The sequence below is a fragment of the Mobula hypostoma genome, chromosome 6, assembly GCF_963921235.1.
Source record: "Mobula hypostoma chromosome 6, sMobHyp1.1, whole genome shotgun sequence".
Lineage (NCBI taxonomy): Eukaryota > Metazoa > Chordata > Chondrichthyes > Myliobatiformes > Myliobatidae > Mobula > Mobula hypostoma.
Genome location: NC_086102.1, coordinates 186,994,873 through 187,009,604, shown reverse-complemented (window position 1 = coordinate 187,009,604; position 14,732 = coordinate 186,994,873). Strand labels below are relative to the sequence as shown.

Sequence of the window (14,732 nt, the reverse complement as noted above, 5' to 3'; positions counted from 1 at the left end):
TGTTAGCATTCATTTCCAGAGGACCAGAATACAAAAGCAAGGATGTGATGCTGAAGCTTTATAAGGCACTGGCAAGGCCTCACTTGGAGCATTGTCAGCAGTTTTGGGCCCAGTATCTATGAAAGGCTGTGCTGACGTAGGAGAGAATCCAGAAGAGATCCTTAGAGTGATACTGGAAAGGAAAGAGTTAACATATGTGGGAGTATTTGATGGCTCTGGGCCTGTACTCACTGGAATTTAGAAGGATGTGGGGGGGGGGGAGGAATCTCTTTTAAACATACTGAATATGAAATTCCCAGACAGAGTGGATATGAAGAGGATGTTTCCAGTAGTGGAAGAGTCTAGGACCTGAGGGCACAATCTCAGAATGCAAGGATATCCCTATAGAACAACACTGTGGAGGAATTTATTTAGCCACAGGGTAATAGATTTGTGGAATTCATTGCCACAGATGCTACATGGGACAAGTCTTTGGTTATATTTAAAGCAGGGGTTGATAGATTGCTGATAAGTAGGAATGAGCTTACGAGGAGAAGGCAGGAGAATGAGAGCTTCTGGCTGTCCACTATTAATTTGTTCATATATCGGGAATATAAGACTACTCATTTACTGGGGACACAGACACATTCTCAAATCCCTGCATGCGTTTTCTCCCAGGTCCCAGCACTTTTGTATGTTTGGATCTGGGAGAATGTGTGTGTCTGTGTCCCCCAGTTTATCCTGTTCAGATAACGAGGAAGGATGCATACCCTGGCAACCTCAAGCAGAGGCACCGTAGGGACGCGCACGCCTTGTTTCAACTTTTTATATCAGCTTGCCCAGAGGCTTCAATCCATTTAAAAAAAACGCAAACAACAAGAATTCTGCAGATGCTGGAAATTCAAGCAACACACATCAAAGTTGCTGGTGAACGCAGCAGGCCAGGCAGCATCTCCAGGAAGAGGTGCAGTTGGCGTTTCAGGCCGAGACCCTTCGTCAGGACTGTGGTCTCGGCCTGAAACGTCGACTGCACCTCTTCCTAGAGATGCTGCCTGGCCTGCTGTGTTCACCAGCAACTTTGATACCTGTTGCTTCAATCCATTTGTTTTGCAGGGGTGGGTGCGCATGCGTTTACTTCCTCTTCCCCTCCCCCCCCATATATCGGGAGCGCGTACGCACGCACGCAAGCAGCTGAGCTCCCTTTTCCATATACCGGCGCGTGGCGCGCACGCAGACGGCCCGCCCTGTACGTGGGAGTGTAGGTGGCGCGCACGCAGGCGGCCCGCCCTGTACGTGGGAGTGTAGGTGGCGCGCACGCAGGCGGCCCGTCCTGTACGTGGAGTGTAGGTGGCGCGCACGCAGGCGGCCCGTCCTGTACGTGGGAGTGCGCACGCACGCACGGCCGCTCGCCGGACCGGTGATGGGAGTCGGAGAGCGGTAAGTAGCGGCGGCGGTGGCAGCGGCAGCGGCGCCCCGGTCCGGTGTGTGCGGCAGCCCCGTGGAGGTCTGTCTGTGCCGCTGAATGTTCGGCAGCAAGCCCGGCGCCCGTGTTGGGTAAGGGCTGTTCGGAGCAGCCGGCTGCGTGCGGCCTAGGCATCTGCTGGCACTAGACGGGGATCCTCTGCCGGCCGGTGGGAGTCCGGGTTTCTCCTTCGATAAAGGAAACCCCCTTCCTGCTTAATTTATCAGGGTTTACTGCTAACGCCGCGGTAGTCCCAGCGGTCGGCTCATGGTTAGGTGGATGTCTTCCGTGATGGTGTGAGTGTTGCGGTTATGTGCGGATAAGCTGAAGGTGGGCTGATCTTCTTCACCTACCTGTCTACACTATGTCATTTTATCATTCCAATTACCGTACCTACCGTACGGTAGAGTGGCTCATGTTGTTCCGTTGGTTAAAAAAGGATCGAAAAGTAATCCGGGAAATGAGTTTAACGTCGGTAGTAGGTAAGTTATTGGAGGGAGTACTAAGAGACAGAATCTACAAGCATTTGGATAGACAGGGGCTTATTAGGGAGAGTCAACATGGCTTTGTGCATGGTAGGTCATGTTTGACCAATCTGTTGGAGTTTTTCGAGGAGGTTACCAGGAAAGTGGATGAAGGGAAGGCAGTGGATATTGTCTACATGGACTTCAGTAAGCCCTTTGACAAGGTCCCGCATGGGAGGTTAGTTAGGAAAATTCAGTCACTAGGTATACATGGAGAGGTGGTAAATTGGATTAGACATTGGCTCAATGGAAGAAGCCAGAGAATGGTAGTAGAGAATTGCTTCTCCGAGTGGAGGCCTGTGACTAGTGGTGTGCCACAGGGATCAGTGCTGGGTCCATTGTTATTTGTCATCTATATCAATGATCTGGATGATAATGTGGTAAATTGGATCAGCAAGTTTGCTGATGATACAAAGATTGGAGGTGTAGTAGACAGTGAGGAAGGTTTTCAGAGCCTGCAGAGGGACTTGGACCAGCTGGAAAAATTGGCTGAAAAATGGCAGATGGAGTTTAATACTGACAAGTGTGAGGTATTGCACGTTGGAAGGACAAACCAAGGTAGAACATACAGGGTTAATGGTAAGGCACTGAGGAGTGCAGTGGAACAGAGGGATCTGGGAATACAGATACAAAATTCCCTAAAAGCGTCGTCACAGGTAGATAGGGTTGTAAAGAGAGCTTTTGGTACATTGGCCTTTATTAATCGTAGTATTGAGTATAAGAGCTGGAATGTTATGATGAGGTTGTATAAGGCATTGGTGAGGCTGAATCTGGAGTATTGTGTTCAGTTTTGGTCACCAAATTACAGGAAGGATATAAATAAGGTTGAAAGAGTGCAGAGAAGGTTTACAAGGATGTTGCCGGGACTTGAGAAACTCAGTTACAGAGAAAGGTTGAATAGGTTTGGACTTTATTCCCTGGAGCGTAGAAGAATGAGGGGAGATTTGATAGAGGTATATAAAATTATGATGGGTATAGATAGAGTGAATGCAAGCAGGCTTTTTCATGGGAGGCAAGGGGAGAAAAAAACCAGAGGACATGGGTTAACGGTGAGGGGGGAAAAGTTTAAAGGGAACATTAGTGGGGGCTTCTTCACACAGAGAGTGGTGGGAGTATGGAATGAGCTGGTAAATGCGGGTTCTTTTTTAACATTTAAGAATAAGTTGGACAGGTACATGGATGGGAGGTGTATGGAGGGATATGGTCCGTGTGCAGGTCAGTGGGACTAGGCAGAAAATGGTTCGGCACAGCCAAGAAGGGCCAAAGGTCCTGTTTCTGTGCTGTAGTTTCTATGGTTCTACTATGCTGCCGGTAAATAGAATGCAGCTTGGAGCACATTGCAGCTGAGTTTGCGGGCAATTTGATGTTGCGAGAGTAGTCTTTTATTCACGACAACGAACTTGTGAGAGTAATGCCAACAGAGCAGCGTCTCTAATGACATTGGTAATGTTTCCCGTAAACATTTGTCTTCCCTCTTGTAGTACATCTTTGCTTAGCAGAGAATGACGTACACTGAAGATGAGTAATAGGGTTTGAGTAAATTTCGAGAGAGCAGAGTGAGGTTTAATATCACTGCCATATGTTGTGGAACTTGTCTTTGTGGCAGTAGTACAATGTAATACAGAATAGAAAACGCGAGTTAGAGTAAATAAATATTATATAAGTAGTGCAAAAACAAAAGTGAGGTAAACAGCTGAATGTCGGCAATCAGATCAATAAATAATTTATAACCTAAATCCTCATAACCTAACCTAAAGCTCATTACAGTAGCTAAGATATGCTGCATCTTGTCTGTCAAATTAAAATATTAAGGCAGGCCAGCTTCTTTGAGTGGATTTTAAGGTATTGTTAATGGGAGTTTTCTTGAATCATATTTTAATATTTTGTCTAAATATCAAAATAAAGTTATGAAATGTGACAGTTACATTTACATAATAGCTATAAAAACAGCCGGATTGCTTTCAGTAATAATAAAAATGGGAATCAGGTTTATTATCACATGTCCTGAAATTTGGATTGTAGCAGCAGTACAGTGCAATACATACAGCTTATAATAAGAATATATTTAAAAATAGTGCACTTCTGCCCCCTGACACTCGAATTTCTAGTGTACTGTTAGTGTCTTGCATAGTGAGGACTGATGCAGAATACCTATTAAGTTCCTCTGCCATGTATTTGTCCCCGTTACTACTTCTCCAGCGTCATTTTCCAGGAGTCAATATTCACTCATCTTGTTTTTACTCTTATCTACTTGTGGGGGAAAAAAAAGCTCTTGGTATCCTCTTGTATAATATTGGTTAGATTCCTTTTAGTTTAATCTTTTCTCTCCTTACAGCTCTTTTAAATGCCTTCTTTTGGATTTTCAAACCACAAACGAGAAAATCTGCGAATGCTGGAAATCTGAGCAACACACACGAAATACTGGTGGAACTCAGCGGACCAAAGTCCTGCTGAAGGGATTCGGCCCGAAACGTTGACTGTACTTTTTTCCTTAGATGCTGCCTGGCCTGCTGACTTCCTCTAACATTTTGTGTGTGTTGTTCTGTTGAATTTTGAAAGCTTCCCCATCCTCAAACTTCCCACTAATTTTTGCTATGTTGCATGCCCTCTCTTTTGCTTTTATGCTATTTTTGACTTCCTTTGTCGGCCATCTTTGCCTCATCCTCCCTTCAGAATACTACTTCATCTTTAGGATGTATCTTATTCTGTGCCTTCCAAATTGCCTTGCTGTCATCCCTGCAAGTGCCCCCTTCCAATCAACTTTGGACAGCTCCTCTCTACTCCACTCCCTTTACTCCACTCTAATATGGATATACCTGGCTTTGTCTTCTCCCTCTCAAACTGTTGTTTTTTTTGGTTCATACTTTTCCTCACCCCATTAGCACAAACTGTCCTGCTGGTCATGTATTACAACACTGCTTTTACAGATATTTCATATTTCTTTTGTTTTACTGCTCTCATTTCATAGCTTTTGTTCATTATTTTTCTTTTAGTAACTGTCTCTTAACCAGCTGACTTCCATAGCTTTTTACTAATTGACAACCCTATGAGAAATATTACTTTTATCCTGATGAAGGGTATTCAACTTGTCACATCAGCTTGCTTCTTTATTATATTTTAGTGATCTGCATTATTTGTCATCAAATTTCTCAGGTTCTGATCATTAGGATTTTTAAAATGTGACATTTTTAAATTCTGATTTGTTGGAAACTATAGAGTAAATGTTTGTCATTCTAAAAATGGTAATGAACGTTTGGTGGAGGTTTTAAAATGCAGTTTGTTGAGGTGGTGCTGAATTAATTGCATGAAAGAAAACGTGTTAAATATAAGATTGTAAAATGAAATTTAAGCTTATTCTCTTTGTTTTCAGTAGCTGACAAAATATTTACAGTAAAAGATTTCCAAGATTATTCATTGCAAGTTGGCGCCAATAAGAGGCAACTCTTTGCGTGCAGTTCAGATGGGAATCACCAAATATTTCTGTTTAGAGCTACTACAACTCAAATCCATAGTCACAGCCATAGGTACTAAAGTAAGCAACATTGTTTTGTGATGCTTAAACAATCTTATCAATCCTCAAAGTTGATGAACCCCAGATGACAGACTTGGGCCACAAGTGCGGTTTCCCTTTAAGAAAACGGAAGCTAGGCAGGTGCACTGGTCAACAGGTAGGATTGAAACACAGAAGCCTCAGGCCCCCCCTTACCCTTGCACTCTGGAGTCCTGGTGGTGAGTGTACAATCTCAGGAAAATAAAATTAAAGACCTCAGAGTAAGACTGCAGTACCAGAAGAACATCTGTCAACGTTGCTTCAGGGAAACATGACTCTCTGTCGCCATTTCGGGCATGGTGCTTCGTTCTCTACAAAGACAGGTCAGCTCAGTTTTTTAAAGGTAGAGGAGAGGAGTATGCTTCATGATTAACTCATCATGGTACACAGATGTGATGGTTCTGTCTCACTCTTGCTCACCCCACCTGGAACATCTAGTGGTAAGAGTCATCCATTTTATCTGCCAAGGGAGTTTCCTGCCATCACCCTGGTAGCTGTGTACATGCCATCTCAGGTGAATGTCAGGCAGGCACTGGAGCTGAGCAATGTGATCAGCAGCCGGATGCCTTCTCTGTCAACGTGGGGGATTACAACTAGGCCAGCTTGAAGAAGTCCCTGAACAACTACCACCAACATATCACCTATAAAACTAGAGGAGCCCACACACTTGATCACTGTTATACCATCATCAAGAAAACTTACCGTACCTTGGAAAGTCCGATCACTTCTACTCCCGGCATACAGGTGGAGGCTAAAGACTGCAGCATCAGTGGAGAGGATTGCAAAGGTATGGTCAAGGGAGGTGGAGTCTTGTAAGCACTACTACTTTGAGTTGCTGGACTGGACAATATTCAAGGATTCATCTTTGGATCTGTATATTAATACACCAGAGTTGTCTTCAAGACCTGTGTGGATGAGAGTGTGCTTTTGGGAACATACGCAGACCAAATGCCATGGATGAACCAAGAGACTTATAGTCTGTTGAGGACTAGATTTGTGGCATCCAAAAAGTCCTGGATGACCTATGTAAGGCTATCTTAAGAGCAAAAAGCCAATTCCAATTGAAGTTGAAGACACAATCAGATGCATATCAGACTTGGCAGGGTTTGCAGCCATTACTTCCTTCAAGGCGAAACCTAACATGAGTGGCTGTGTTGCTTCACTCCCAGGTGAGCTCATATCTTTTATGCAGCTTTGAAAGGGAGAATAAAATTATACCTGTGCAAATCCCTGCGGCATCTGGTAACACTATGCTGTGATCTCTGTCTCGAAGGCCAATGTCGGAGAGGGTGAACCTTTGTAGGGCCTCAGCCCCGATAGTGTACCTGGTAGGGCACTGAAACCCTGTACCATGCAACTGTTGGGAATGTTCAAGCACAGCTTCAGTCTGCCACTGCTGTGGTCAGAGGTTCCCACTTGCTTCAAAAGGGTGATGATCATTACCCAAGACGAGCAGGGTGAGATGCCACAATGAATATCGCCCAGTCGCACTCACACCTACTGTGATGAAGTGCTTTGAGTGGTCAGTCATGTCAAAGTAAGGATTTTGACCTGCTGCAATTTGTTAATCGCCACAATAGATCTACAGCAGATTCAATCTTACTAGCTGTTCATCAGAAATCTGTACTGGGAGCAAACTGCCGCTGTAAGAATAGATGGAGAAGTGAGTCAGTTTATGAAAATCAAGAGAGGCGTTAGACAAGGGTGTGTTTTCTCCCCTGATTCACTGCAATGTGTATTGTTTCACTGTAATGTGTACAGTGAAACAATATTACAAAAAATAAGAGACATCTTGGGAATCAAAGTTGGTGGTGAAAACATCAATAATTTCAGCTATGTAGATGACACTGTTAATTGCAAGTACGGAGGAAGAACTACAAAACTTAATAGATATAGTTCTTGAAGAAAGTGCAAAAATGGGTCTGTCTATCAATTGCAAAAAGACAGAATGTATGGTGATATCCAAAAAGAAGGAGAATCCTAGCTGCAGGCTGAGAATAAATGGGGAAGACATAAAACAAGTAAAGAACTTTTGCTACTTAGGAAGCTGGGTGACATCAGATAGCAGGTGCGACATGGACATCAAATGAAGAATAGGGATGGCAAAAGACACCTTTACGAGAATGAAGAGTACACTGACCAATATTGAACTAGGCATAACAACCAGCCTCAGAGTATTGAAATGTTACGTTTATCCAGTTATGTTATATGGCTCAGAATGTTGGACAATATCTAGTAACATGAGGAAACGAATTGTAGCAGCAGAGATGTGGTTTTTGGGGAGGATGCAAAGAATATCATGGACGAAAGAAGTATCTGACGAGGATGTCACGAACAGAGCAAACACAAAGAGAAATAATGTATGAGATCATGAAAGGGCAACGTAACTTCAGTGGACATGTGATTAGGAAAGAGGAGTTAGAATGCACGGTAATTATGGGAAAGATTGAACTGAAGAAAGCAATAGGAAAGCAAAGACAAATTTAAATAGGAAGAACTCTTTCGCTGAGGAGCTGGGAGAAGTCACCCCTGGTGCCATTTTTAGCTCTGACCACTTTATTGAGGATTGTTCATGCTCTTGCTACTGATTTCCACAATGTGGTGCAAAAAGGGCAAAAAGAAACTAATTTTCTTTGATAGTTTATTACATTTGGTTGAAAAGACAAAAGGTAAATTAGAATTAAAATTTATTCTAGCCATAAACATTTTGTTCTCTTGTCAGTGATCCACCATATCTATTTTTGATAAATGCTCCTCTATCTCCAAAGACCTCTCTCCTTTTCAGGTTCCAAACAAATCTTTCACATCTTCCAGAGTCCCAAACAAATCTTTTTGAATGAAGTAACAGTTCACATGCACTTCCTCCACTTGGGCAGGTTCGGTTGTCAGGATCAATACCAAATGAAACAATTTCTTTCTGTTTAGATCAGAAACAGCCCAATTCATCTGTAATATTGTCACAGAGTTGATCAAATTTCTCATTCTACATAGGCATCCACTGCCCAATCTACTGCATGTTCCTATGGTTTCAACCTGCATTTCCATTTTTTAGCAGGTCACTTTCTTTTGTTTGTCTAATTGCCTTCATGAATCTGTCAATAGGGTGGCTTCATCAACTGTTATTGCTGTAACAGTCCTGCCCCTCCAGTCAGAAGTTGAAGTTATTGATAGTTGAGTGGTTTGCACAACGCTTTACCAGTGACTCAGGTTCAATTCCTGCTGCTGTCTGCAAGGAGATTTTACATTCTCTTCCTGACCGCGTGGGTTTCCTCCCACTGTCCAAAGACATACCGGTTGGTGGGTTAATTGGTCATTGTAATTGTCCCTTGTTCGGGCTAGGGTTAATGGGGGATTGCTGGGCAGCGTAGCTCAAAGGACCAGAAGGGCTCTGAGCCGTATCTCAATAAATAAATAAATAAACAAACAAATGTTCCCTTTGTCCTATTCACCTGAATCATACTCTGTTTAAGCTAACCTATTTTATCTCTTTCCTCATCTTGATTAAATATTTTCACTCTGAAATGTTAACACTCTTGCTTATTCCATAGCAGTCGGTCTGCATTTTTGAATTGAAGTCTGTGAAGGGGTTATGTAGTAACAACTGTTATGCAAGTTTTGGTAGATTGTTTGTTGTGGCAATTGTGTAATGTATATATTTCAATACCTGATAGGTTGCACACACAATGTCGAGTGAAGAGGACGTACATCTTTGAGGCGGCAGAATTCAAAGCACATTTGCATAAATGGCAGACGAGGAACGAAACAAAACCTCAACTGTGCAGATTGGACATAGCCTTTATCTCCCTGTTATCACAAACCAGAACATGAACTTGCTCATTCGGGGAGTGGTTCTCTTTTCCATTGGTGTCTTCTTAGCACTTGTATTGAACTTGTTGCAGATTCAAAGAAACGTTACTCTCTTTCCTCCTGATGTGATTGCCAGCATTTTCTCATCAGCGTGGTGGGTTCCACCATGTTGTGGCACAGCGTCTGGTAAGTCAAAAATGGGTTTCTGTGTTTATGTAAAACTTGTGTAGTGGTGCAAATAAAGATCATTTGAGCAAATCGGTTTCACTTAGACAGGCTAATTTTCTCTCATTTTTGCTGATAAATCTTGTAAGTACAAAATAAACTGTTAATGTTAGCTTCCTGATTGAAATTATTCTACTTGTTGTATGAGGACAGGATTCACATGTGTTATTCTAGGGCAAGGGTTGCCAACCTGGGGTCCACAGACTCCTCGGTTAATGCTCGGGCTCCATGGTATTAAAGAACTGGGAACCCTTGTTGGAGTGGTTTATACCAATGACATAGCTCCATGTGAAAGAAAAAAATTGAAGTCTCCACTCAGTTTAATTCACTCCACATGATATCAAGAAGTGGCTGGAAAAATGGAAACTGTTAAAGGTGTGGCCGGTTAACATCCCTACTATAACATTGAAAACTTGTGGGTCAGAATTAGCAGTGGTTCTAGTTGGTTTGTTCCAGCACAGTATGGGCCTTTCTGTCCACTATCAAACTAACCCTTCCCTCTTACACTGCCCATAATCCTCCATTTTCCTTAGATCCATGTGTCTTTTAAATCTCTCAAATGTCTGTAATATATTTATCTCTACCGTCACCTTGCCAGTGCATTCCAGGTACCTATTGCTGTGTAGAAACCTACCTCTGACATGTACCCTAAGCTTTCCTACACTCAACCTTAAATGGATGTTCCCTGATATTGGCCATTGCTGGTATTGGCTGTCACTATCTATGCCTCTCATAATGTGATACGTCTCTATAAAGTCACCCCTCATTCTCTTCTGCTCCAAAGGAAAACGCATGGACTTGTTCAACCTTTACTCAAAAAAAAATGTTCTCTGGTCCTGACAGCATCCTGGCAAATCTCTAAATCATCTTTAAACTTTTCACATCCTTCCTATAAGGTGACTAAAAATGAACATGATACTCCAAGTGTGCTCTAAACAGAATTTTATGGAACTACATTACCTTGCTGATTAATGAACCCTATAACTTTGATTAATGAAGGCCAACACACCAGACACCTTCCTAATTATCCTTTCAACTTGCGTAGTAACTTTGAAGAATCTATATATTTGGACCCCGACATTGCTCTGTTCCTCCACACTCCTAAAAATCCTGCCACTAACTTGTACTTTGCCTTCAAGTTCGATCTTCCCAAATGTACCTCTTCAGACTTTTCCAGATTGAATTCCATCTGCTACCTCTCAGCCCAGCTCTGCATCCTATCTATATCCCATCATAATGCTGTGCTGAAAGCTTCTGCACTAGCCACAATACCATCAACCTTTGTGCCATCTGCAAACTTGATAACCCTCCCTTTCACTTCCTCATCCGTTATTTATAAAGTTCACAAAGAGCAGAAGTCCCAGAACACTTGCAGCCACACTGACTCAGTAGGCAATCCCATCACAATCTGCAGCTATAATAGTATGTGTGATTAGTAATGCCACTCCATCGTCTTCTAAATATCTAAATGTCTTGGTAATGGCCGTAATGTCCTAATTCTGTGTATTGATTCATGCTCTCAGTTCATCAGTCTTTAGAGTTAGCATAAATTTATTGTCAGAGTACATATGTTACTGTAAACTACCGTAAGATTTGCCTTCTTGCAAGCATTTACAGGAAAATAAAGAAATTCAGTAGAATTTATGAACTATATTTAAAGATTGACAAACAACCTATGTGCAAAAGACAAATTTTGCAAATTAAGACATAGATAAATAACTGAGAACATGAGTTGTAGGATTCTTGAAAGTCATTCTAGGTTCTGGAATCAGTTCAAAGTTGTGAGTGGAGTTATCCATGCCAGTTCAGGAGGCAGATGGGTAATAGCTGTTCCATGCAAGTTCGCAGATATCAGTAGGAAGAACCTTTAAATAACAACATAAAACAATTATGTAAAAGTATGGTATTTTTGGGTGCACAAATCAATGCCTTTTTCTTTTTGTTCTAGCTGTGATTGGTTTGCTTTATCCTTGCATTGACAGCCATCTGGGAGAACCACACAAATTCAAGAGAGAATGGTCCAGCGTAATGCGTTGTGTGGCAGTTTTTGTTGGGATAAACCATGCTAGTGCTGTATCCTTTGTTTACCAAACTACAAAAGGTTGATTTAAAAATATATATTTTGACTGTATACATGTATCATATCAAGAAGACAAACACATTCTATCAATGATTAATTTTGAACATAGTTGTTCCTACTGTTAGAAGTATCTGCTAAGAAAGTTTATTCAAAGAGGTTTTTATTGGGATTTATTTTACATTTATTTATTAACTTAACATTTTAGATATCTATTTAATCTAAATATTGTTGAATTCTCTGTTTCAAGCCTTAACCTATTTATTATAGAAAGTAGACTTTGCCAACAATATGCAACTATCCCTTACATTAGCAGCACTTTCCATTGGATTGTGGTGGACATTTGACAGATCTCGAAGTGGTTTAGGACTTGGAATAGGAATTGCATTTCTTGCAACACTAGTCACTCAGCTTTTAGTCTACAATGGTGTTTACCAGTAAGTATAAAAGAGAAGGTTTACCTATTGAAAGGTCTGTGCCAATATGATTTTTCTGTGGACATTAATTTTTTTGTCTTTAGCTTTTTGTACAAAACTGAATTGTATGTAGGTGACTTGGATTGTTGCTATATGTTTTCTAAAGCAGGGTTTACCAACCTGGAGTCCATAGACTCCTCGGTGGGTGGTAAGGGTCCTTGGCATAAACAAGGTTGGGAACCTCTGTTCCAAGGAACCTTTCATTTAAATATAACACTTAAGCTATTATTTTAATTCATGGACTCTAGTTAAGAATTAAAATTCTTTAAAATGGGAGTGTTTCCATGGTGGAGGTAAGGCTCATTCTTCAGTAGTTAGGTATACGGAGTGTGAAACCTGCTTTACTTTTCAGAATTCTTCACAGAATGATTGAATTTGGAGGAAGAACTTAGATATTTGTTGTGACATTTTTTTCTGACCAATAACGACGTGAATTCATAAGTACTCTTAATGTTTATTATGTCCACACTGTTTCATGTGGATGTAAAAGTAGTTGCTGAACCAAACGGTTAGCCAAGAATTTGGATAAAATTTATTTCAAAACTGGCTTTAAGTGAATATTGGATTGAGGTGAAACATATTGCAGTGGAATTTGAGAAATTGTAATAGAAGGAACGTGAAAGTACTTCAGTTTGTGATAAAATAAAATGATCAGAAGTAGGTACAGCAGGAACCATGTGCAAGTTCCCATGTTGACCCTGAATGGACTCCATGCCTCCTCCATGAGTTACCATTTTGCCACCTATATTTGCAGGAGTTAATTTAGGATTTGAATTTGTGTTGGCTGTTAATCTTTTTTGGTACAGTCTCTATCTCAGAATCTGGTTTAGTATCACCAGCATAAATTGTTGCCTTGTAGCAGTACAAATGTGTTGCAGCAGCAGTACAATGCAATACATAATTAATAGAAAAAACATGAAGACCATAAAACCATGAGACATAGGAGCAGTATTAGGCCATCTGGCCCATTGAATCTGTTCCGCCATTCAATTACGGCTGATCCTTTTTCTCTTATCTCCTCCTCAATCCCAGTTCCCGGCCTTCTCCTCATCACCTTTGATGCCATGTTTAATCAAGAACCTATCAATCTAAATCATTTATATATAGCATAAAAAGAAGTGGTCCCAACAGCAACCCTTGAGGAACAGCACTAGTCACTGGCAGCCAACCAGAAAAGGATCCTTTTATTCCCACTTACTGCCTCCTACCAATCAACTAATGCTCTAACCATGCCAGTAACTTTCCTGTAATACTATGGGCTCTTAACTTGGTAAGCAGCCTCATGTGTGGCACCTTGTCAAAGGCCTTCCGAAAGTGCAAACATACAATATCCACTGCATCGTCTTTATCTATCTTGCTTATAATCTCAAAGAATTCCAACACGTTTGTCAGGCAGGATTTTCCATAAGACAATAAGATATAGGAGCAGAATTCGGCCATTCAGCCCATCGAGTCTGCTCTGCCATTCAATCATAGGCTGATCCAATTCTTCCAGTCATGCCCACTCCCTGCCTTCTCACCATACCTTTTGATGCCCTGGCTAATCAAGAACCTAACTATCTCTGCCTTAAATGCACCCAATGATAAGACCTCCACAGCTGTTCGTGGCAAAAAATTCCACGGATTTACCACCCTCTGACTAAAGTAATTCTCCACATCTCTGTTCTAAATGGACATCCTTCAATCCTGAAGTCGTGCCCTCTTGTCCTAGACTCCCCTACCATGGGAAATAACTTTGCCATAACTAATCTGTTCAGGCCTTTTAACATTCGGAATGTTCCTATGACATTCCCCTTCATTCTCCTGAAATCCAGGGAATACAGCCCAAGAGCTGCCAGAAGTTCCTTACATGGTAACCCTTTCATTCCTGGAATCATTCTCGTGAATCTTCTCTCACCCTCTCCAATGTCAGTATATCCTTTCTAAAATAAGGAGCCAAAAACTGCACAACAATACTCCAAGTGTGGTCTCACAGGTGCCTTATGAACTTCAACATCACATCCCTGCTCTTATATTCTATACCTCTAGAAATGAATGCCAACATTGCATTTGCTTCTTCATCACTGACTCAACCTGGAGATGGACCTTTAGGGTATCCTGCACAAGGACTTACAGTCCCTTTACATCTCTGCACTTTGAATTTTCTCCCCATCTAAATAATAGTCTGCCCATTTATTTCTTTCACCAAAGTGCATGACCATACACTTTCCAACATTGTATTTCATTTGCCACGTCTTTGCCCATTCCCTAAACTATCTAAAGTCTTTCTGCAGGCTCTACACTACCCGCTCTTCCACCTACCTTTGTATCGTCGGCAAATTTAGCCACAAGTCCATTAATCCCATAGTCCAAGTCACTGACATGCAACATAAAAAACAGTGGTCCCACCACCGACCTCTGTGGAACTCCACTGGTAACTGGCAGCCAGCCAGAATAGGATCTCTTTGTTCCCACTCTGTTTTCTGTCGATCAGCCATTGCTCCACCCATGCTAGTAACTCCCCTGTGATTCCATGGGCTCTTGACTTACGAAACAGCCTCATGTGTGGCATCTTGTCAAAGGCCTTCTGAAAATCCAAGTACACCACATCTACGGCATCTCCTTTGTCTACTCTGCTTGTAATTTCCTCAAA

At 41.7% G+C, this 14,732-nt stretch overlaps 1 protein-coding gene across 2 annotated transcripts in view; it reads left to right on the top strand.

The window, feature by feature from the left end:
* Positions 1-1,351: 1,351 nt before the first annotated feature.
* The window catches only part of insig2 (insulin induced gene 2), a 32,898-nt gene continuing 19,517 nt past the window's right edge, over positions 1,352-14,732 (top strand). Inside the window, exons 1-4 of one of the 2 annotated variants that reach the window (XM_063052468.1) lie at positions 1,352-1,416; positions 9,187-9,508; positions 11,496-11,620; positions 11,895-12,061. In XM_063052468.1, the coding sequence (XP_062908538.1) occupies positions 9,259-9,508; positions 11,496-11,620; positions 11,895-12,061 (542 nt within the window). In that variant the 5' untranslated portion in view covers positions 1,352-1,416; positions 9,187-9,258. Of the gene's footprint in view, positions 1,417-5,391; positions 5,498-9,186; positions 9,509-11,495; positions 11,621-11,894; positions 12,062-14,732 lie in introns of those variants that run through there. The other variant, XM_063052469.1, reaches the window with a different exon arrangement.